The sequence below is a fragment of the Canis lupus genome, chromosome 14, assembly GCF_048164855.1.
Source record: "Canis lupus baileyi chromosome 14, mCanLup2.hap1, whole genome shotgun sequence".
NCBI lineage: Eukaryota > Metazoa > Chordata > Mammalia > Carnivora > Canidae > Canis > Canis lupus.
The window spans coordinates 32,583,864-32,606,190 of NC_132851.1; the positions used below are offsets into that span (position 1 = coordinate 32,583,864).

At 47.3% G+C, this 22,327-nt stretch overlaps 1 protein-coding gene across 9 annotated transcripts in view; it reads right to left on the minus strand.

Moving 5' to 3' along the window:
- ZFAT (zinc finger and AT-hook domain containing) overlaps positions 1-22,327 on the minus strand; it is a 193,841-nt gene that overhangs the window by 16,300 nt on the left and 155,214 nt on the right. For all 9 annotated transcript variants that reach the window (XM_072774597.1, XM_072774595.1, XM_072774600.1 and 6 more), the window contains 3 exons: positions 18,873-18,991; positions 12,131-12,257; positions 9,019-9,149 (listed from right to left, as the gene is read on the minus strand). In XM_072774597.1, the coding sequence (XP_072630698.1) occupies positions 9,019-9,149; positions 12,131-12,257; positions 18,873-18,991 (377 nt within the window). The remainder of the gene's footprint in view (positions 1-9,018; positions 9,150-12,130; positions 12,258-18,872; positions 18,992-22,327) is intronic.

The following is a 22,327-nucleotide window of genomic DNA, read 5'->3' on the forward strand; positions in this document are numbered from 1 at the left end:
GAGAGTAACCCACTGCCAAGCCCCTGAAGGAATTGTTTGTCCCTGGGTTTACCTAGTGAAGGTCGCCATTCAGCGGCGGCAGAACAATGTTCTATGAGGAACGTGAACTACAAAAGTACTGGGAGAGGCTACCTGTGTGTATAATTAGAAGCTTGATGTAATTAGAATTGGCAGGGCCCCAGGATGAAATAAATTGTACCTCCAAGTTCTTTAGGCAAGAAGCAAGCTGCACTAACCAAGGCGTGCTGTTGATGAATGGTTCTCATGGTAGGGGGATGATAAGGGGAAAAACTAAAAAAGAAAGTAGTCTGTGTCACTTCGTATTTCCATAAAGCTCAAAAGGAGAATAAAAGATCAAGGATGTCTATGCGGATTGGAGGCACGGACCAGCATCCTAACGGAGTCTGGTGTTGGACTGAGGGCTGGGAAGCACAGTGCACACGTATGCTCTCGGCCCCTGCAACCCCGCAAGAGGTGTGATCGCCTATGGAAGACCCAGGACGCCCTTGCACGGGCCTGCCAGGGGCCTTTGAGTCCATCCTGATTGTGATTACGCTACAGAACCAGTAAGCAGAGAAGAGATGTGACGCTCCCGTCACACGGCGAGGAGTAACACGACGCACAAGCAGCTATACGTACCATCGGTTCTTCTAATGTCATATATACCTATTCCTAGTCCTCTGGGAAGATACCTGAACCACGACAATGGCAGAACCACCACGACGGGAAAGTAGAACCAACAACACGAGTGAAGACGCCAGGCTTTCACTGCGGCAGAAGAAGGAAACTCCGCTATTGTATTGTCTCAGGCCCTCAGGCAAAGGAACCCGGAGAGAGACAGGGCTCTGAAGGGGAGAGGAGAGAACAAAGAGGAGCTGTGAGAGGCTCCTGTTATTCCCACGAGGACAAGGACGGCACTGAACTCAGGGAGGGGTCTGCTCACCGTTAGAGTGAAAAGGTGCCTCCCAAGGTTACGAGAACTTAGGCGGGTAACAAAACAGGAAGGGCTTCTCCTGGTCCCTCCTGAGGGGAGGACGAGGGGAGAGATCTCAACTCAGTCCCCTTTACGACACGCAGATGGCCCCTATCTTCTGTGACCTTTAAAGGACTGCAAGAGTCTCCGCGATTCTGCGGTCAGCTCTCTTGCTGTGCAGTTCGACAATCAAATTAAGAGAATGCAGTGACTGTTTTTGAAAGAACACTGAAAAGAGATCTTGCAGGCCTCACAGGAGACACTTTCCGGATCCCTCTCTCTTATTTTGCCACAAACATTATGAAACGCTCAGCCTCCACCCCCAGAAGAGGAGGCCAATTCTGGGCTCCCCTTCCAGCAGGATCACAGGGTGCGAGGCTTCTGCCTACCAGAGGCCGCAGTGGAGAAGCGCCTTCTGCAGACCTAGCTTCTCCCACCAGATGCCCTTGTGCACATGGACGCCATGAAAGGGCATCAGGAGACCAGATGGCTCAGGGCCTCCAATAAACACTGGGCTGGCTGGACCTGTGCTTCCTTGCAAACAGGCAAGTGGTGTATGTGGTTGGCCATAGCTGTGGACTGTGTTTCCTTGCAAAGATAATGAACTGCGAATAACAAGGAGCAATTCTAGGGCTGGCTGGCAACCAACACATGTCTGACAGCAAGAACTGCTACCAAAATTGCCTCTCAGGCTAAGCGCTGTGCACGGAGCCCGTGGAGGCTCTGCATGCTCCTCTCCTCCCGACTGACACATCAGCTTCACCCGCCAGTGCCAACCACCACCGGGGATGTATCTGACATCTGCCCAGAGATGTCAAAGGGCATGGGGAAGCAGCTTGGCGAAGCTGGAGCACTTTGGACAAATCTGGAATTTCCACTTTTGTTTGTTTCTTAAATCAGCAGTTATGGCATGTGGTAAGAGCCTTTGGGGTTTTGAACAAGATTATGGCAGTGCAACTCTGCACTGTGCCAGGCCAATGGTCTGCATGGGGGAAGTGGACAGGGTGCCTGCAGGTCTGAGCCAGTCTTCACTGCTCCTTTCAGATGTTTCCCCGCCGCTGGGGCAGTGGCTGACAGCTTGGAAGCATCCAGCACATTGAGGGAGAATAATGAACAGAAGAGAGGCAACTCTAGGGTTCAGCGGACCAGGAATAAGGAGTGGGTGCACCAGCCCCGGACCCAGAGGACTCCTGGGCTGTAAGGATGATGCTTGCTTGGTATGTACAGGGATATGGTCCTGCCAACAGAGAACTGCTAATCATAGTCACTAGTGAAACAGTCACTCAATGGGAGGAGGTACCATAAGAATGATCTAGTCGCTCTTGACCTGGGGACTAAAGTGGAATGCTGGTACTCAGTAGAGAACCCTTTGGGTCAGTGTGGTCCTGCCAACCTCTAGTCAACTGTGACCCCCTCAAGAACCTGCAGGATGGGGCTCATTCTAAAATCCTAAACTGAAATACCAACTGTGAGAGAAATACACACCTACCAAACATGTATACTTTCCAGAAGCTGCCAAATCTCCCCCAAATCTATAAATCAAAGTCATCTCTATAACAACTTATTTATTTCAGTGAATAATTACCTGGAGTACAACGGCCTTCCACTGACAAAGAGGACTTCACACCCTTAAGTGCAACATGTGCGATGGCTAATTTCATGTGTCAGTGTGACTGGGCCACGGGGTACCCAGATATTTGGTCAAACATTATTGTGGGTGGTTTCCGTGAGGGTGTTTCTGGATGAAATTAATATTTAAGTTAAAGCAGACTGCCTTTCTTAATGTGGGTGGGCCTCACCCAATCAGTCAAAGCCTGACTAGAACATCCCTGAATACGGGAATTCCTCCTGCCTGCTTACCTTGGAGATGGGACATTGGGTGGGTTTTCTTCCCTGGCCTTTGGACCCCAGTTAAAATGTCAGCTCTTCCTGCGTTTTGAGCCTCCTGGCTTTCAGACCGGAACATCACTTCTGGTTGTCTGGCCTTCAGACTCAGATGAACTATACTTTCAGCTCTTCGGTCTCCAACTTACAGACTGTAGATCTCAGGATTTGTCAGCCTCCATAATTGGTGAGTCAATTCCTTACAATAAATCTCTGTATGCACGTATCCACGGGCACACGCACACCCACAGACACAGCACTGGTTCTGTTTCTCTAGACAATGCTACAACAACACGCTTTCTCATCAGGTCTCGACAGAGTAGAAATAGTAACTGAGTCACAAAGAGGTGAGCTGGGCAACGCATATGCCACTGGACAGCCTCACCTGGACTAACCCTAGGACAGGTGGGTCCCTGTACACAGGGAAAGGCCCCAGTCGTTCATGCACGGCACATGAACTGAAAGGCTACTGGTTTTCAAAAGCAAACAGATGAATGAATAACACACATCAACGCCACCTGCAGCTCAGCGATCTTCTCCCAGATGGAGCCTCCCTCACCCCCGGAGGCTGATACCCCACAGTGCACCCAGCTCCTCACACTGATGTTTAGGGGTCATCCTCAACAATAATAAACACACTTTAACTCAAAAGGACCCACATCATAAAAACGCCCTGTTCAATCACCCTGACCTTCATAAAAGGAAGATGCTGAGTGATTATAAAGTCTCCTTACTATTCACAGACAAGCACAGGAGAAAGGGGCATGGTGCCCACGCTGGCCTGGGGGACCCGGCTCTGGAGGCTGTGCCCAGTGTCAGTGACAGTCTCAGGGAGGACATGGATGGCAGGCATGCTCAGTGCAGATTCTCCATTTGGGTTCTGTGACTAAATGGAAGGACTTGAAAACTGTGGTATCTTAAAAATGCCAACATGCCTTCAAGAGGGTAACACCGGTCAAGAAGCCCATAGTGAAAGGACATCTGGCTCTGAGAAGTGACAGGAAACTGAGGGCTGGCCTCTGAGCCGAGGCTAAGGAGCCTTCTGGGCTGCGACTCCCCTGTCACCGCTTGGTGGTTACAACAGGGCCCAAGGTTTAACTGAAGTGGGGCCTCAACGGCCACCTCCGCCTGTTCAGTCACCCAACCCCATGCACCAGCTCCTGCTCCCACCTCTGCCTGGAGCCCTGCGCCATCCAACTCCCAGCTACCCTCCAGGATGCCATTCAGGCACCACTGATGAAGCCCTCCCTGCCCAACACATGCCCCCACCCCAGACCCAGGGTCAAGATGGGCTTGGAGCCCCTGGTGCTCCCCTAGCACCCTCGGGGCACTGGCCCACCTCCCCAAGGCATACATTACCGCCTGCCGAAGGTCTTGACTGGTTCTGCTGGTTCTTTCTTCCCCCTTTCACCTCTAACACACTGTTATTTATCATATGTACGTGGATTAGCTCTCTCCCTCAATTAGAAGGCGGTCAGCTCCTCAAGTGTACCATCTACCTTTCCTGTTCACTGAAATACCCTGAGAGCCAAGAGCAGCACCTTGCTGATAGAAGCAGCTCAGCGGGTGTTTGCTGAATAAAAGAGTAAGTAATTTCCCTCGCCAGGCCACCTGCCTTTTGGGAGCAAGACCTGTATTAACGCCAGAACCCAGAGTGACAAGCAGAATAATGCCCCTACCCCAAAGATGTCCGTGTCCTAATCCCCAGAATTTGAGAATGTTACCTTGCACGACAAAGGGGACTTTGTGGATGTGATCACACATCCCGAGATGGGAAGATTATCCTGGATTATCCAGGTGGGCATCACGTAATCACGAGGGTCCTTGTGAGAGGGAGACAGGAGGGTCGGCCTGAGAAAAGGTGAGGAAGCAGAGGCCAGAGCGCGGAGATGTGAGAAGCGCTCACCCTCCCTTGCTGGCCCTGAAGACGGAGGGTTAGGGAATCTGAGCCAGGGGATGCCGGGGGTCTCTAGGAGCTGGAAAGGGCGAGAAAGAAATCCTCAGAAAGAATGCAGCTGTCGATGCCTTGATTTTAGCCCAGTGAAATCCATCCTAGACTTCTGATCTCCAGAATCATTAGACAATAAATCTCTGTGGTTTTGAGCCACTAAGTCTGCGGGAATTTGTTGCAGTGCCAAAGAGGAGCTATGGCACCCAGGAGGGGGCACACAGTGAGGGGTGGGAGAAGTCTGCTAAGCGGATGCTGCGGACCAGTAAAGAAAATGTTGGTCTCGAAAATAAATTTCCGTCCACAAGAACAGCAAAGAGCAATTTAAGCCATGAGGCAGGAAGGTGGTGGTGGCTGTATCTCTCTTTTCCTTTAAAATAACTAACTTTGACTCAGAGATGCCCATGATTTTCCTGCGCTGGTAGGTCTTAGGCTTCATCCACACAAGGCAATTTTCTTAATCAAAGATAAATTTCCTCCTCATAAAACCTTAAAGCAAGATTTAACAAAAAGAAAAGAGGGACGCCTGGGTGGCTCAGTGGTTGAGTGTCTGCGTTTGGCTCAGGTCATGATCCTGGGATCAAGTCTCACATCGGGCTCCTTGAAGGGAGCCTATGTTTCCACCTCTCTCTGTGTCTCTCATGAATAAACAAAAAAAAAAAAAAAAGAGGAAGGAAGGAAGGAAGGGAGGGAGGGAGGAAAGAAAGAAGAAAAGAAAGAAAGAAAGAAAAGAAAGAAAAGAAAGAAAAGAAAGAAAGAAAAGAAAAGAAAAGAAAAGAAAAGAAAAGAAAAGAAAAGAAAAGAAAAGAAAAGAAAGAAAGAAAGAAAGAAAGAAAGAAAGAAAGAAAGAAAGAAAGAAAGAAAGAAAGAAAAAGAAAGAAAGAAATTTATTTCATGAAAACTGTCTGGTCTTCACAAATGCACGACTAGTTGCACTCCGAGCTCCTGTGTGTTTCTCTGGGCCCAGCTGGTGCAGGGCCTGTACGGACTCGTCTTTCTGAATCTCCAAAATGCTCAATCCCCATGAATTTGTTTCTAATGCTGACACCTGAGAAAGTGACATGACAGGAAATCATTAAGGTCAGGTTCTGTGTCCCACTGAAAATTTAAACGGCCTGAATTATGGGCTGAGTCTCTTCCACGTCTCATTTAAAAATAAGAAGAAAGCAACCTAAGAAACTGTATTTTTTTCTCAGCTCTTTGCTTCCAAACACCCCCAGCCTACCACCCACCCAGCCTGCCATTAGTTTCATCCTGGAAACATCCAGAAAGACTGGAAAATTGATCCTTTTCAATTACCACTGATAAATTTTCATACAGAAAAAAAAAAAGATCCTTTTCAATTAACATTTATATATCAGGAAAAAGTAACATCATGAACGGAGCATATTAGCTATTGTTTCACACGGGAAAGAAATCTTGAAACTTAAACATCCAGAACCGATTCATACACAACCTAGAATTTGTTTTTGGCCTTGTGGAAGATAGGTACAAACTGGAAAGCTTTAAAAGTTCTCAAAATATGCTATCTAGTAGTAATCTGAAAACCTTGCTTTCTGCAATACATACTTTACGACAACACGTCCTCACATTTTTCTTTCCCGTTCGGGTCTTACAGGATATAATGAGAGAATCAAAACCTAAAACCCACAGCACACTCCATCCTACATAATAAACGTCTACTGAGCAGCTACTACATGTGCTGTTCTGGGTTGGAGCAAGATGAAACCCCCAGCACCAAGATGCCCCCCAAGTGGTGAAGGAAGGGCAGGCATTCGATGCCAGCAGGTACGCTAGAGTTCACACTCAAGTGGCTTAGGCATGCTCATTCAGCAGATGTAATCCCTCTGCTGAAAAATCCTAAACCAGACTCTAATTAAAGAAAAAAAAAATCAAAACTAATTTCTCCAATAAAAATAGTTGTCTTTATATTTAAATGATGGGACAAGTGAATTCAGAGGGCATTCTTTCACACATTGCAACCCCTCTGCCAAAGGAGCAGGTGTTTGCTGTCTACCTGCACCCCCCACCCCCCTACCCCGCCCCGGCCCAGCCACCTGCCCCCCATCCATCAGGTACCAACAGCCCCAGTGCGCGAGGTTGCTGGGCCAGGCACACAGGATGAGGACTAGGACACAAGCTCTGGCAAACATTGCCAAACATGGTGGCTCCAGACTGTGTTAAATGCTGACGCTCCTCCTAGCCCCATGTTTTCAATAAACCACAACATTTTCTATAGGACGCCACTGTTTTCTGCTACAGCAAGCACATTGTACCTGTTTACAGTGGTCAGACTGGATGCTTATCTGCTTCCTCCCGTGTCGTGCTGTCAGCCTAACGCCTCGAAGCACATCGAAGCTGTATCCCAAACCGGCAACCTCATGTATCACTGCACTGCCTGTGATACTCAATAAATCATGTCCCTCAGCAGTGGCAAATCACAATCGCTGGCACCTTCCCATAATTCTTGGAAGAATTTGGCAGGTATGAAACGTGCAAAAGCTCCCCTGACGCCATCCCAGTCACACCCTTCCTGACGTGCCAGGTCCGGCTCAGGACTCCCATGTCCCAGTGTGGAGGAGCTGTTTTGGAAGAGATTTAATAAGACAAGAAAGACTGCAGTCTAGTAAATACAAAGGAAAGCCCAAAGCGTGGTTAGCATGGACGCATCCGAGTCTGCTCCCGGCCAGTCGGCAGCAGGCCACTGCAGACTGAGACACCCGGTCCCACTGCTTTCTGGGCTCTTCTCGAGAGAACCACACTAACAGAGGAACGCTTCTAGGACACACAGTCCCAACATTCATCTACATGTGCTGAGTCTCACCGGCGGATCGGGAAATCCAGACTTGAACCAGAATGTACTAATTCCCCAGAAAATTACTTAATCTGGATTGCAGGAATTGTGTTGTGCCCTGGGCATACCTGGGTGGGGACAGTGGTGGAGACAGCTTGGGAAGTCCTTCTGATTCATCCAAGGGACGCTGCTGGGGACACAGCACTCGGGTCCCCATGGGAGAGCCACACTAAGAAATATCCTTCTCGTTAGCGCCAAGAACACCTACCCCTCTCATGAAGTTCACGGCTCCATATGTCCCTGTTTACTATTGTAAAATCTGGTACCAAATGCACAGCCGACCCTACGTACCTCCCGTAAGACATGCCTCTGCTCAAACATCTGCCCCAACACCACTTTATAAAATATCCCCCAAGCGTGCTCCCCGGCCCACACCCCTCTCCTTGTTTTACTGTCCCTCACTGCACCTGTTCACCACTGGACATCCTTTGTGTCTCACTCGTTCATTTGTGCTTTATCCTTTTCCCACGAGAGAGTGACCGTGGTGACAGCAGACGCTGGTCCCCTCCTGGACGCCCAGAAACACTGCCTGGCGGGTGTGGGCGATTGCTAAGTACTTCCTGAATGAATGACTCCAAGAACGGGTAACTGTACAACTCTATGGTCTGCATTTCAACTTTCTCTGTGAACTTGAACTTTGCTTGAGTCTGATATGTTTACCGTTGTTCCCTCTTTTTAAGTATTGGTGTAAGGCAGCCTAAAGTTTTTGTAGAACAAAGCAAGAGATTAGCAGAGAGAGAGGTACAGACAGAGAAAAAGGATGATCTAATTACCAACCACACTGCATTTTAACAGCTGGTGAAGTCTCTGAGGGTAGAAGGGGAGGAAATGAGCCAAACGGTTTAACTATCAATTCAGTCAAGTAACCTTTATTCAAACACTGATCATTTTCTTCCCATAGGCTCAGTCATCGACCAGGCGACGCTGCATATTTCACGGGGCCAGTCCACTGCGAAGCCCTCCCGGCTTCTCTGGTGGCACCCACAGTTCCCACCCATTCTGCTCACCCATGTCTTTGGGACTGAGGGCTGCTTTTCATGACAGATGTGTCCAAGTGTGTCCACACCTGCTCATTTTCACACTGGGATTCTTTGGAGGGAAGTGAATGAAAGGTTTCCAGAATTTTAAAAACATATTATACCTCTCCCCTAAAACATACCACCGCCTGTGGACCTGCTGAAGCCACGCTCCCATAATAATTGGAGGCAGAGTAAGAAAATGCATGAGCCCAAGCCAATCTCCTTCTCACTCAATCCTACTGTAGGGAAACTCAGCCTTGAAAACCTACAGGGCAGGAGAAAAAGAAGGTGTGCGGCAGAGTGAAGAGCTGCTACCAAAGAGGGACAGGAGGGCCCTTACCTGTTTCACAACAGTCACTGTCCCTGGAGCCATGGCAACCACGGAGGCAACGGCTGTGGCATCATGGGCCTCGGTACCCAGCTCGATGATCTGCTGGAGGATGTTCACAGCTGTGGGGTCAAGTCGGTCACCTTACAAGGAAGAGACAAGTGGAATATCATTAAGCCCACGGTGCTGGAGAGCATGGTGCAAAAGCAGACCTCAACAGAGGCCACTGTTGGGTGGCTCCCTCTCCAGGGGTACAAGGGTTCTCCACAGTCGCTCATTTTGACAACAGAATAATCCATGTAGTACTTTTTGGTTTTAAAGTACTTCCTATAGGAATAACTTAAAGCCCCAAATGATCCTGTGAAGAGATGACACTGATGATATCAGCCCCATTTCACAGACTGCTTACCTCCACACAAAAAAGACAGGAGACTCGCCTGGGGTCACTGGGTCAGTGATGGCACAAAGCCAGAGCTCAAGCCCAGATGTTCTGAATCCAAACTTGGTGACGGCAAGACTGTCTCTCAGGACAGAACCCCTGAGAAGTACCAGCGAACACTTTCAGTTGCAAAGTTAGTGTCCTGTGAGCACACACACAGTAGGTGGCCAGGGAGACTGCGCCAGATAAATTACACAAGTTATGGACAAAAACATCTAGGGATGTCTCAATTACCAAAATCAGTGGGCTTTAGAATTCCAAACCAATTTATGCTTGGGATTCTATTTTAATCGTCTCAAAAGATTGGGATCCACATCATCAGAGCAGCTACTGAGTATACCCTGGCTGCTGTCACCATCTGCTTGACCATCTGGGACTCTCCCGAACACGGCACTCTGACCCTGATCATTGACTCAATAAAACGCAATCTACTGCATGATCTCTGTGTTAGCATAAGATCACCAAGGCTCTGCCAATGCTTGCATCCTCGTGGACCGGTTTTCCGTGGGCCACATTCCCATGTGAGTCATTCAGGAAGAGACGAGGAAGGGGAGCATGATGTGTTCCACGTAGACGATAGAATGTGGCACGTGTCTAAGGCAATGATGCTGTGGGTGACGTGCATATATTCTCCATGTCCCACCCTGGCATTCCCCTACACACACACACACACACACACACACTCTCTCTCTCTCTACTGAAGGGAGGGGTGTCAACTGTGCCTTGCAGCCAACCACTCTGAACATCCAAGACTAAACAAAACATTTACCTTAAAAACTTTCTGAGCTAAGTAAGGTCTAATTCCTCATGCACTTACTCCCTCAGTGACCATTTATCAAGCCTGTCACCAGGAGCGTGGCTCCCAGCAGGAATACAAAAATGTGCCTCCATCTAACATTCTCTCCCCTCCTCCTCCTTCTGGGACTCATGAGACAGATTTGTAAGCAAATCATTACCACACCAGCTTGGTCCTGTATCAGGAGGCAATCAGGGTAATGCTGCAGAAAAGTCAGGTGGGTCCCGGGCAGGTGACACGTGATCTGAACACGGAAGGCACAGGTGAGGTGGCTGGAAAAGCCATGCAGGAGTAGGGAACAGACTGTGTATCGCAGAGAACGCACGCAGCAGTGCAGGTGCAGGGAAGATAAAGGAGTGACTGGAGGGTGCCTCAGTGGCTCAGTGGCTGAGCGTCTGCCTTTGGCTCAGGTCGTGATCACAGGGTCCTGGGATCGAGTCCCACATCGGGCTCCCCAGAGGGAGTCTGCTTCTCTCTCTCTCTGCCTATGTCTCTGCCTCTCTCTTTCTCTGTCTCTCGTGAATAAATAAATTAAAATCTTAAAAAAAAAGGGGGGGGAGGGGAGCACCTGTATAGTCTGCAGGAAAGAGCAGTCTCAGAGGCAGGGTGGACAAGGGTGTGGCGCAGGGAGCCAGGACCCAGAGTGGGCGGGCCTGGCTCCATGGGCTGCAGAGTCTGAGCCAAGAGCCAAGGAGACGCACCGGAGAGGCTTCAGGAGGAGTGGGTGTGCACGTGGGGGGTGAAGGCACAGGGCTTGACCAGTTGCTGAGGCCGCCGAACACGAGCAGGGAAGCGCAGGCTGAGACAGGGCCTCGGTTCTGGGGGCCCCATTAGACAGCCTGGCCACCCCACTCCCCTCTGTGGAACCTGTCACTCTAACCAGTGCCAGCGGGGAAGCACGGTCTCCCGAGTCCCCCCACCTCAAACCCCGCAGCCCAGTGAGCCCAGCCCTGAAGTAACTGGCCCCAAGGGGTATGTTACACCAGCTTCTTACAACCTGGGCTTTAGGGGCTTTAAGAAGTGGTGAAAATGGTGATTTCCTACCTCCTGCCACTACCTGATGCCTTCCTCTGAACACAAACCGGGCTGTGGTCGCACATTACCTTGGGCTCCTCCTACGTACTGAAAAGGATGCTAAGAAAACATCTGTTATAAAGCCCGAATCACTGCTGGGGTGGCACAGTGGTTTGCTTTTAAAATTGATCTAATGGGCACTGAGGGGGGCACTTGATGGGATGAGCACTGGGTGTTATTCTGTATGTTGGCAAATTGAACACCAATAAATGAAATGGTAAAATAAAAATAAATAAAAATAAATAAAATCGATCTAACATTTGAAAACGATGACAACTGATATAGAATCTGCTTTGGGGCTTTTCAGGAGACTGGGACGCAGGCAATGCTGGGCTCGAGGCTCCGCAGGGTGGCACGGGCAAGGCGAGCAGCTGCGTTCTCACCCTGGGCCTTGGCAGCACCGTCTGTGGAGCAGGAACAAGTGCCCTGCAAGAGATGCCCACAGGGAAGCCAGGGATGGGGACAGAAACGCAGATGACAGGACCAGCTCCAGCACTCTGCTGAGCACTTCCAGCAAAGCACCTCCTACACCTGTGACGAGTGGGAAGCCTTCCCTTCAGAACATGTGGAGACCTGGCCACACTGCTGCAAAGCTCTGCTCTGCTGAGCCTCCTGGGCCTCTGTCAGGAGGTGGAGGCCTCCTCGCCTGACCGTGACACCTTCTGCGGTCCAAATGCTAGGTCAGGGATGCTGATGGAGCCTAACTCAGGGACCATCACTCATTCACAAATTTATTCATTCAGCATGCCTCCTAAAGACCAGCTGCAAGGGCACTGGAAGGTGTCAGAGGGGACAGAGCGTGTTCTCTCTCTCACCACTCTCCGAAGTGTATCTCAGGTCCTGGAGCGCGGCCACGGCTGCCTGTGTCCCCTGAACGTCCTCTTCGGCTTCTGTGATGTGCACATACTGGGTGGAGGGCTCCTCGGGGGTTTCTGTTGCTGGCTAAACAAAAACAGATCATCTGAGTGATCTTCTAGAAGACCACCTGTTACCCGCAAGTCCCAGGATAATGGATCGAGATGAAGGAAATGCACACAAGCAACCCCTTTGCAACACCTCATTTACCTGGCATCCCTCAGAAATCAGCTGCTCCAATCAAAACACGCTTTCCAAAAAGGAAACTTCTCTTTGCAAATAGCAAGACTTTTAAATCAGCTTTGGTAGAAAGCTTCCTGCCACACATTCTTGCCCCAGAGAAGAGAGTGTGCTGTTCATAATTAGAGATTAGACATGTGCAGAGATTCTCGTATGTGCTCTTCTAATGGCTGCTGTCTCCTCCCACCGGGGCCAGCACTGTCCTAATCTTCCCTGGGTCTGGGGTCTCGTGCCATCAGTCCGGCAGAGCTGCAGGTGGAACAGAGTGTGACAGGCAACTACATGGCATATGTAAGGCTGGCACCACATGTCCTGCCACCGGGCAACAGCTCAGTAAACCTTGGCTACCCCAGCCATTCCTATTTTTATACGAGGGATATGATTAACAACAGAGCTGCAAAATCAGGAGTTGTGAGGGTAGGAGGGGCTGAAGCGACATTCACAGGTGCCTCAAGGAGAGAAGACGTGGGACAGAACTCAGCACGTCACAAGAAACCAGCATTAATCATGCCCTCTTTCTGGAAGGGACAGGGAGTGCAGGTGAGCGCAAAGGCAGGAAACAAGAACGTCATCAATAAAGAAGGAGGACTTTACTCAAAATTTATAGGAGTCGAAATTATGCTCCATAAGCACTTATTGGTAACAGACACAGTTCAATATGCCATGGGATTCTTTTACAGCCAAGGGGCCAAATGCATTTCAAGATTCCTAGCCTGACACATAGTGGACACCTAATAAACATGTGATAAATGTATAAACGGACAAAAAAAAAAAAAACAACTCTCTTCCTTTTAAGTACCATTAAGAAAAAAAAAAAAAAATAAGTACCATTAAGCCACAGACTGCCTAACACTGATTAGACCCAAGGAAGTCTTAGCCTGTGAGAAACCCCATGTACACAGAACCGCTTCTCTTTCTTGCCGGGGGAACTGTGCGTCATAATCACATATGGGAAGTATGGGCTTTGCAAGGCATTCTGGGGAGCCGAACGACAGCCCAAACTGGTGGAATGGGCAGCTTGTCATCCCACAGGTAACCAACCGCCTGAGCCCAGCTTCTTGACTACTCCACCATATTGCTTCTGGAATCAAGTTCATGGTTTTGTGTCAATTATTTTCCCTGGGTTTGAAGCTCTCCTTGACATGTTGGGATCTGCAAGAAGCAAGGCCTGCAGAGCAGAGGGGTGTTACCACACACATCCTTACAAAAGCACCAACTGCTGGAGAGATGTGGGGTGTTAAGTCAAGAACTGGCATTCCAAAGCATGTTTGTTAACAGAGAGCAAATCTTTGCAGCCTGAACTTGAAACAGAGGACTACAGGTTTTCCCTTAGATGCGGATGGGATGAGACACACACACCACCACCGCCACCAATAATCATAGTTGCTGCCAAATGCTGGGGGTCCTGGGGGCCTACCAGGGACTAGATATTGATCTCAGCAGTTTGTGTATTGTGTCTCTTGGGTATCATGAGCCTCACTCTATGGATAAGAGCACTGAGGCCACAGAGGTTAAATAATGGTTCCAGGGCAAGCCACTTATATGGGACAGCACCAGGACTCCAAGTCTATCAAACTCCAGTGTACATAACCCTACGTTTTCTTATAGAAAAATTCAAACACACAAAACAACAGGGGGATGAACCCTCCATGTACACATCACCCAACTTCAATAATTATCAATCCACGACCGGTCTTATTTCCCCTCTGCTCCCATACACACTCCACGCCCTGCCCTTGGAATATTTTGAAGCAAACGCAGAAGGTATAGCATTTTATCTATAAACATTTTAGACGGTATCTCCAAAAGATAAAGCTCTTTCAAAACACAAGCACAATACTACCATGACATCAAACAATGAACAGGAAGTCCTTAATGTGGCCACACATCCAGGCCATGTCCTTGTCTCTCCAAGATCTTATTTCCCACAATTGACTCTTCAAACCAAATTTAAGTCACTGAATCCATGTATGAGAACTGACTGACATCTCATACAACTATTATTTATGGGTTCTCTCTCTGTTCTGCCTTTTCCCCCACTTATTTTTCTGCTCTGTTGGGAAAGTGGGCTGTTTTTCTGCAGAGGTTCCAATAGTCTGGACTTTGCCGATGGCACCACCATGCAATCACTGAATGTGCTGTTACGTCCACTGTGTTTCCTGCAAGTTGGTAGATGCAGAAGCTCAACCAGATACTGGTTCCCTTTATGGCAGGAACTCTTCACGGGCTAGATGGTCTACTTCCAGCAGGCGACACATGATGTCGGCAGGTAAGGGATGGGCACTGCTGGACCTGTGACACCATGAGAGGCCTGCAAAATGGCAATACTGTCCATCTTCATTGGTCGGCCAGAAAGCGACTATAAATAGAAGCTTCTCCTCATTGAACATTTCATTATACTGAGGTATAGTTTGTTTAGAAAAGGTTGGCGTAACTATTTGACTCTTGGACTTTATTTATCAAAACAGAGTAATGTCCTACCAAGGTAACTGAGTTTCCTCTCTGGTGTCAGTATAAACCCATGGACTGAAATATCCCTGGTGTGCTTCACTGTAATTACTACCCACTAGCCACAGCCTCAGAACTACAGCACCAACCCTTTCGCCAACAGCATAGTAACTGAAGACAGGATGTATCTTTGCAGTTCGTTTTGCCCTTAGCTTACACCCCACTAGGGAGGACAGTCCTCCGTGTAGCTAAACTATCGTTTTGATATACAGTTAGAATCATTTATTTTGCTTTCCTCTCAACTTTTTGGTCTTGCATTTTTTTAAACTTCAATTTTTCTAGTATGATATAAGATATACCCGTGGTTTCAGAGTCAAATCTGCACAATGATGTGCTAAGAGAAGTCTGGCTTATTTCTTTATCCCCTCCGTCCTGGTGTGTTCCTACGTCTCCACATAAAATGCTCCCCTTACTTTTCTTTTTTTTATGACTATTTTATTTTGAAAGATTTTTTGATTTAAGGAAGAGTTGCAAAGATAAAACGGAGAGTTCCTATACACCCTTCACCCAGCTTCCCCCCATGGTAACATCTGATGTGACCAGAGTACAATTATCAAAGCTTAGAAGTAACACTGAAACGATGTATTAACCACAGACTTTACCCAGCTTTCTCCCCGGTGTCCCTTTTCCATCCCAGGACCCAGGGCCAGCCAGACACAGTGCACTAGGCCACCAAGTTTCTATGGTCCCCTCCAAGGAGGGACAGCTCCTCAGGCTTTCCTGGTTTTTCGTAAGCAGGACAGTCTTGAGTAGTTCTGGTCAGATCAACACATCATTTATACACATCTGACGACTTCTCGTGATTAGACGGAGGTTGAGGCTTTTTCAAAGAATACCATGGGGAACAGGCCCTTCTCATCATGTCCAGGGCACATGAGGTCACCGTGACTTATCACTGAGGACGCTAACCTCCGCTCACATGCTTAGCATGGGGACCACTAGGTGCCTCCACTGTACAGTTACTACTTTCCCTCTGCAATCTAGTAAGTATGTGGGGGGGGGGGGGTAGATTTCTGAGGTTATGTAAATATTCTGTTTTTCCTTATATTCCGTCTACTGATTTCAGTGCAGGGTGATGGATTTGCCTGCAGCGATGATTACTGTGGTGTTCTAATGCTAATTCTCTATTTCTCTCATTCCTCCCACGTGTATTCATCAGAACTCTTCCAGGCGGAAGAACTGTTCCTCACTATTTGTTTCTATCAGTACAGACTCACAGACAGTTATTTTATTCTTTGAGTTGCAGTGTAACACCATCATCATTTATTTTGTTATTTAAAATGTTCCCTGGGCAGCCCGGGTGGCTCAGCCGTTTAACGCCCCCTTCAGCCCAGGGCCTGATCCTGGAGACCTGGGATAGAGTCCCATCTCGGGCTCCCTGCATGAAGCCTGCTTCTCCCTCTGCCTGTGTCTCTGCCTCTGTGTGTGTGTGTGTGTGTGTGTGTGTGTGTCTCATGAATAAATACAATCTTTAAATAAATAAATGAATGAATGAATGAATGAATGTTCCAGGTCTGGCCATTGGGAACTCTTTGGGTTATTTCCTGTGTCCTTCTGATATGCCTCCATCTTTTCTGGGGGGTGGGGGTGGGGAGGACAAGCATGCTCTTACTTTCTAGGACCACAAGATACCCTAGGGATCATCTTACATATTTTCTGCCACAGCCCTGGAACCAACCACTTTTCAAAGGACCCTCGTTCCTTTGATTAGAGAATTTCCTATTAGGAATCGAGATGTGGGTACCAGGTGTGTGCACTGCCACTGAGTGTCACCACTTCTGGGCTTTCTCAGCACAAAAGGCTAAGACACACATGTATGCGGACTGTGTACGGGCACACGTCTCGAATTAACACACATGCCACCTATTTCTCTATCTAGACCTGTAACATGTAATAGGGCTGCCATAAATAATGTTGTGCAGACTCCTTTTCTCATTTTGTCAGGGTTACCTCAGGGTACTTTTCTAGTGGTGGGATTGTTCAGTTAATGGATAAAGAAACGCACAAGAAATTCTAATAGATATTGCTAAATTCCCCTTCAGAGAAGAAGTAACATTCTGTATTCCCACCCCCAATGCATGAGAGTGTATTTCTCCCTCAGCCTCTCTGACAGAGAGGATGTCAAATTTTGGATTCTAATGGGAAAGAAACTCTTGCTCTCCCTAGTTTCCATTCACATGTGCTACGAGTCAGATTGATCATGTTCTCAGATATTCAAAGTCATCTGCATTTCTTTGTCTACGACCCTTTCTTATTTCTTGCCCCTTTTCATCCTGGGTTGTTGATCACTATTTTTACAAGACTTTTGTAACGTCAACAGACTCATCCTTCTTCTAAGGTATGACCACAAGTATTTTTGTCTTTAGTTTCTTTAACTTGTTCATGAGTTCTTTTCCATTAAGACTTTTAACATTTTTTTTTTCTTGTAGTCAATTGTTCTCAATCTTTCTCCTTTACTGAATCTGGATTCTCAGTCCTAGTTAGGCAAGCTCTCCACACTCTATTTTATAAATGAATTCATTCACTTGGATTTTTCTTCCAGTATTACTGAAATGTCACCGTTTTTACATTTAAATCCCTGAGCTTTTCTGCTCTTGCCTCTCTCTATATATACAAGCTATTTGTTATTTTATGTTTATGTTTCAACCTGATGCTTATCACGCTAGCAGTTTTTCATTGCTTCTTTTGGATTTTCCAAAAATAGAATCCTGCCATCTTCAGAGAGATACCTTATTTCTTCCCTTCCAATTCTTAATGTCACTATTTACTCTGCCTTGTCTGACACACTGGCTGACGCCTCCCAAGCGATGTTCAAGAGCAGAGCTCCTGGGGCAACCTCATCTTGCTGCTGATCAACAAGTTACCCTCCGGGGTTCCGTCACCAAGTAAGATGCTGGTGGGGCCGAGACGCAGGGATGTGTTTTTCTACCTTAAGGACATATTCATCCAGCTGTACTTTACTGACTGCGTTTGATCAGCAGACACTTAAATATGTCAAGTGCTTTTTTCTGAACGTGTGAAGATAATCACTTCATTTTTTTCCCCAGTTCTACGATGATAGATTATACTAAAATATTCCCTCCCACTGAACTGCATTCTGGAATTATCCTCACACTGTCATGATGTTTTACTTTTTCCACGTGCTGTTGGATTTTTTTCAAAGCCCTGACTCTTAATCACCGTATGCTCTGATGCTTCAGAAAGTCCTCGGATAAGAGGTTCTCATTTGGGGATGATTTGGACTCCCAGAGACATCAGCAATGTCCATGACATTTTCGGTTGTCGCAACTGGGGATGCCACTGGCAGCTGAGGGGTGGAGGTCAATGATGCTACTAAACATCCTAAACATCACTAAAAATGCACAGAATAATGCCTACAACAAACAATTATCATGTCGAACACTGTAATGTCAGCAATGCTGAGTCTGGGAAACCCCGCCTGCAGTTAGTCCATGGTGGTGACGCTTGATACCTGAAAAGATAGACGGCTACCGGCTTTGATCACATCGAGTGTTTCCAGCCAAGGGACTGGTTCTAACACCCAAGGGTAAAACAGACAGAAGGTGGGAACCTGTGCCTTCAGCAGGATAGGAGGGCCTAGAACCAGAAGATGGAACCCCTCCTAGTCTGCCTGGCGAGGACTCACAACATACTCACTGCCTGGCATCCTTCCCTCAGAGGCAAAAGTTGAAACTCTGGGCTGGGGAATCACAGAAGTGACAACGCTGGTGAGACCAATACAGACATTCTCAATTTGACTCAAGGTAGGAATTGGCAGGCATGGTCCTGGTCTCATCCCTCAGACAGGAGATAGGCTTTGAAAAGACTTCCTAGCTTCCGGACCAGAAAACCCAAGCCTCTGGGGAACCACTGTCTGTGTCCTGGACCTGGACCCACCTGGTCTGTCATTTGTACCTGGAAATGTCAAGATCAATACCATATTCAAAAAGTTACCTCCCATTTGGGATCGCCTTCATTCTCCACCAACTTCAGGCCATGCTTGTTCTTCAAGTGTCTGTTGAACTCCCACTTGGTGCCGTATACAAAGCTGCACACGGGACACTTCAAACCACCTGAGGGCACAGAGGGAAAAGGAGACTACATGGCACATAAATCGATAAAAATAAATAAAGACACAAACTAAATCCCACCTCTCACATCCCTCCAATGGCTTCCCATCAGACCCAGAATAAACTCCCAGCTCCTTGCTGTGGTTTGCATGACCTTACTGTCACCCCTGTGACCCTGTCTCCCCCCCAACACCTTTCTGAGACCAATACAGACATTCTCAATTTGACTCAAGGTAGGAATTGGCAGGCATGGTCCTGGTCTCAGGACTCCTTTCTCCGCCTCTGGCACTGACCACACTCATCCCCTTCTCTGCACGCTGGGCGCTGCAGGGGATCCTGCTGGCAGCCTTTCTGCTGCCTGAGTCTCGTCTCTGTCAGAGCTGCTGTGCTCTCCTGCGACCTCCTGGGGGGTCTGAGATTTATTTCTCACTCACTGGGGCACGAAGGAGGGAGGAGAGGAATTCTGTGCTGATGATGAGGCTGTCTCGACAAACTGGATAATAAACAGGCAAATTTCATGGGGATGCACAACAAGTATGCAAGTGTGATGTGTGTGATCTCCTGAATCAGTTTCAAGTCGGCACACTGCTCTGTAGTTGGGGTTTCCTGTCACCCGAGGTGCTGAGTGGCTCCCCAAACAGTTATGAGCAAAAAAGGAAGCCGATCCAGAAGGCCAGCAGTACATCCCCGTGCACCTTCTGCTTACTGCTTTACAGCCTCCCCATGCTGGGAGGGTGCAGGAGAGTAGCACGCAGGTCCAGAGACAGGGGACGGAATTGTGAACTTCCAGAACATTCCGCAGTGGAGGCAGCTCAAACAGATGCTTATTTTCTGAAACTTACACACTCTGAGCTCTTTTTTTAAGCCAAACCAAATGGGCTTCTTCTTTCCCACCTAGATGATAATTAAACTTAGTTTTTAGCTTCCCTTGTTATCACTTATCCATCATCTAAAACGTATTTTCCTATGATCATCTTTTAAAACTCTCTAAGGTGTGAGAACCTCTGCCTTCTCCTTTGGTTCAACTGACGTAGCTCCTCCTATAAAGACTAAAAAGAGGCAGCAAACAAAAGCGACCTAAATGAAATTAAACACTCCTTCTGGGGCACTCTTTAACGGAAACTAATTTAGGGAGGAAAACATCCTTATATTATGTTTAAATTAAAACTAATATGATAATGCCCCACATTAATTAAAACTTCAACCTTTGCCACATTGCCTTTAATTAAGGAACACCACTTTGGAAATATGTAGTCGAGACTAAATGCAGAAATATGCCACTTAATTGACATCAAAGCTGAGAGAAATTAATTTCTAGTTCAATTCATCACATTCTTAGGCAATGAACAATAAAGGTCATGGGAAGACTTGGTGCACTTACTTGCAGCACTGATATTATAAAGTACACACCATAAAAACCACAAACCCCCAAATCAGTTTCCTCAGAAGGCATGATGAACCAGGCAAAAACAAAGAACTTTAGGAACAATTTTAAAAATCGATTATGGCACCTTTTGGTCTTTTTGGAACGCAATGTGTTCTGGAAGAATTTTAGGCATTAAAATATCTTTGCCCCTTTGTGGTGGTGACCTTATTAAAAATTAAATTTCATTTCCAATACCGGTAAGTCCTGGAGTGACATAGAACACTGGGTTGGGCAATCAGATACCTGAATCTGGCACTTGCTCATGTGACCCAGGAGCCATTTCCTAAAACTCTAAAGTCTGTTTTCTCTGAAGTGAAATGTTAAAGCTTGTGTCTTTAAAAAAAGGCACTCTCCAGGGGCACCTGGGTGATTCAGTTGGTTAAGCATCTTCCCTTGGTTCACATCATAATCCCAGGGTCCTGAGATCAAGCCCTACATTGGGTTCCCTGCTCAGTGGGGAGCCTGTTTCTCCCCTCTCCCTCTGCTGTTCCCCTTGTCTGTCCTCTCTCTCTCTCTGTCTCTCTCTCTGTCAAATAAATAAGTAAAATCTTAAAAAAAGGAGGAGGGCACTCCAGTAGGCAGAATAATGGACCCCCAAAGATATTCACATCATGGAGAAGAGGGAACCTCATGCACTATTGATGGGAATGTAAACTGGTGCAGCCACTATGGAAACTGGTACGGAGGTTCCTCAAAAAATTAAAATTACACCCGTCATATGATATAGCCATCAGCCCTGTTGGGTTGACATCGAATGAAAATGAAAAAACAGAATTCCAAAGCAGTATCTGTACTCCTATGTTCATTGCAGTGTGATTCACAACCGCAATGATAGGGAAACAACCTAAGTGTCTACCAATAGATGAATGGATAAAGAAGAGACGTGGTGTGTGTACACACACAGGAATATTAGTGAACCACAAGAAGGAAGGAAATCCTGCCATTTTCAACAACATGGATGGAACCAGATGGCATTATGCTAAGTGAAGTAAGTCAGGCAGAGAAGACAAGTAAGTGCATGGTATCTCTTATATGGGAAATCCAAAAAAAAAAAAAAAATGTCAAACTCCTAGAAACAGAGTAGACAAATGGTTGCCAGGAGCTGGGGGACAGGAAACAGGGAGAGTTTGTAAAGAATACACACTTGTGGTTATAGAATGAATATGGTTGGAGGGTCTAACGGGAAACATGGTGACAATCACTGATAATTGAAGTTTGCTAGGAGAGTAGAACTTAAACGTTCTCAACAACAGTGAAAGGATTAACCTGTGAGGTGACAATGTGTTAGCTGATGAGAGGAGGAGAATCCTAAAGATCTTACAGCTTTGTGAATGATGCCTGGGTAACACCGAAAAAAAAAAAAAAATCTGTGGAGACCTACTTGTAAAGAGACTGGGCTCTATCGTCACTGTGACCCTACATTAAATAGGTGGGGATCCTGGCCCCCAGGAGCCGGCCGTCTGGAATGGAATGTGCATGGATAAACAACAAAGACAGTATGTGAGATTTTTATTATAATGGAAAGTAAATAAACATAGAAAAAGGGGGATAAAGGATATTCACATCCTTATTCCTGCCACATGGGAGTGTTACCTCGCATGGCAAGATGGGACTTTGCAGTTGTGATTCATCGAGGATCCTGAGACGGGGAGATTATTCTGGATTATCCAGGCAGGACTAAGGTAATCACAAGGGTCCTTACAAAGAGGAGGGAGAGGGGAGGTCATGGAGTAGCAACAGGAGGAAGCCTCTACAGCCTCTGCTGGCCAGGAGGACGGGTAGGAGGGGCACCAGGCACGGTGTGTGGGCAGCCTCGGGAAGCTGGGCAAGGCAGGAGAACCCACTGTCCCTGGAGACTTCGGAAATTCAGACTTGTTAGCAAACTTGACTTTAGCCTGTGAGGCCTACCTTGG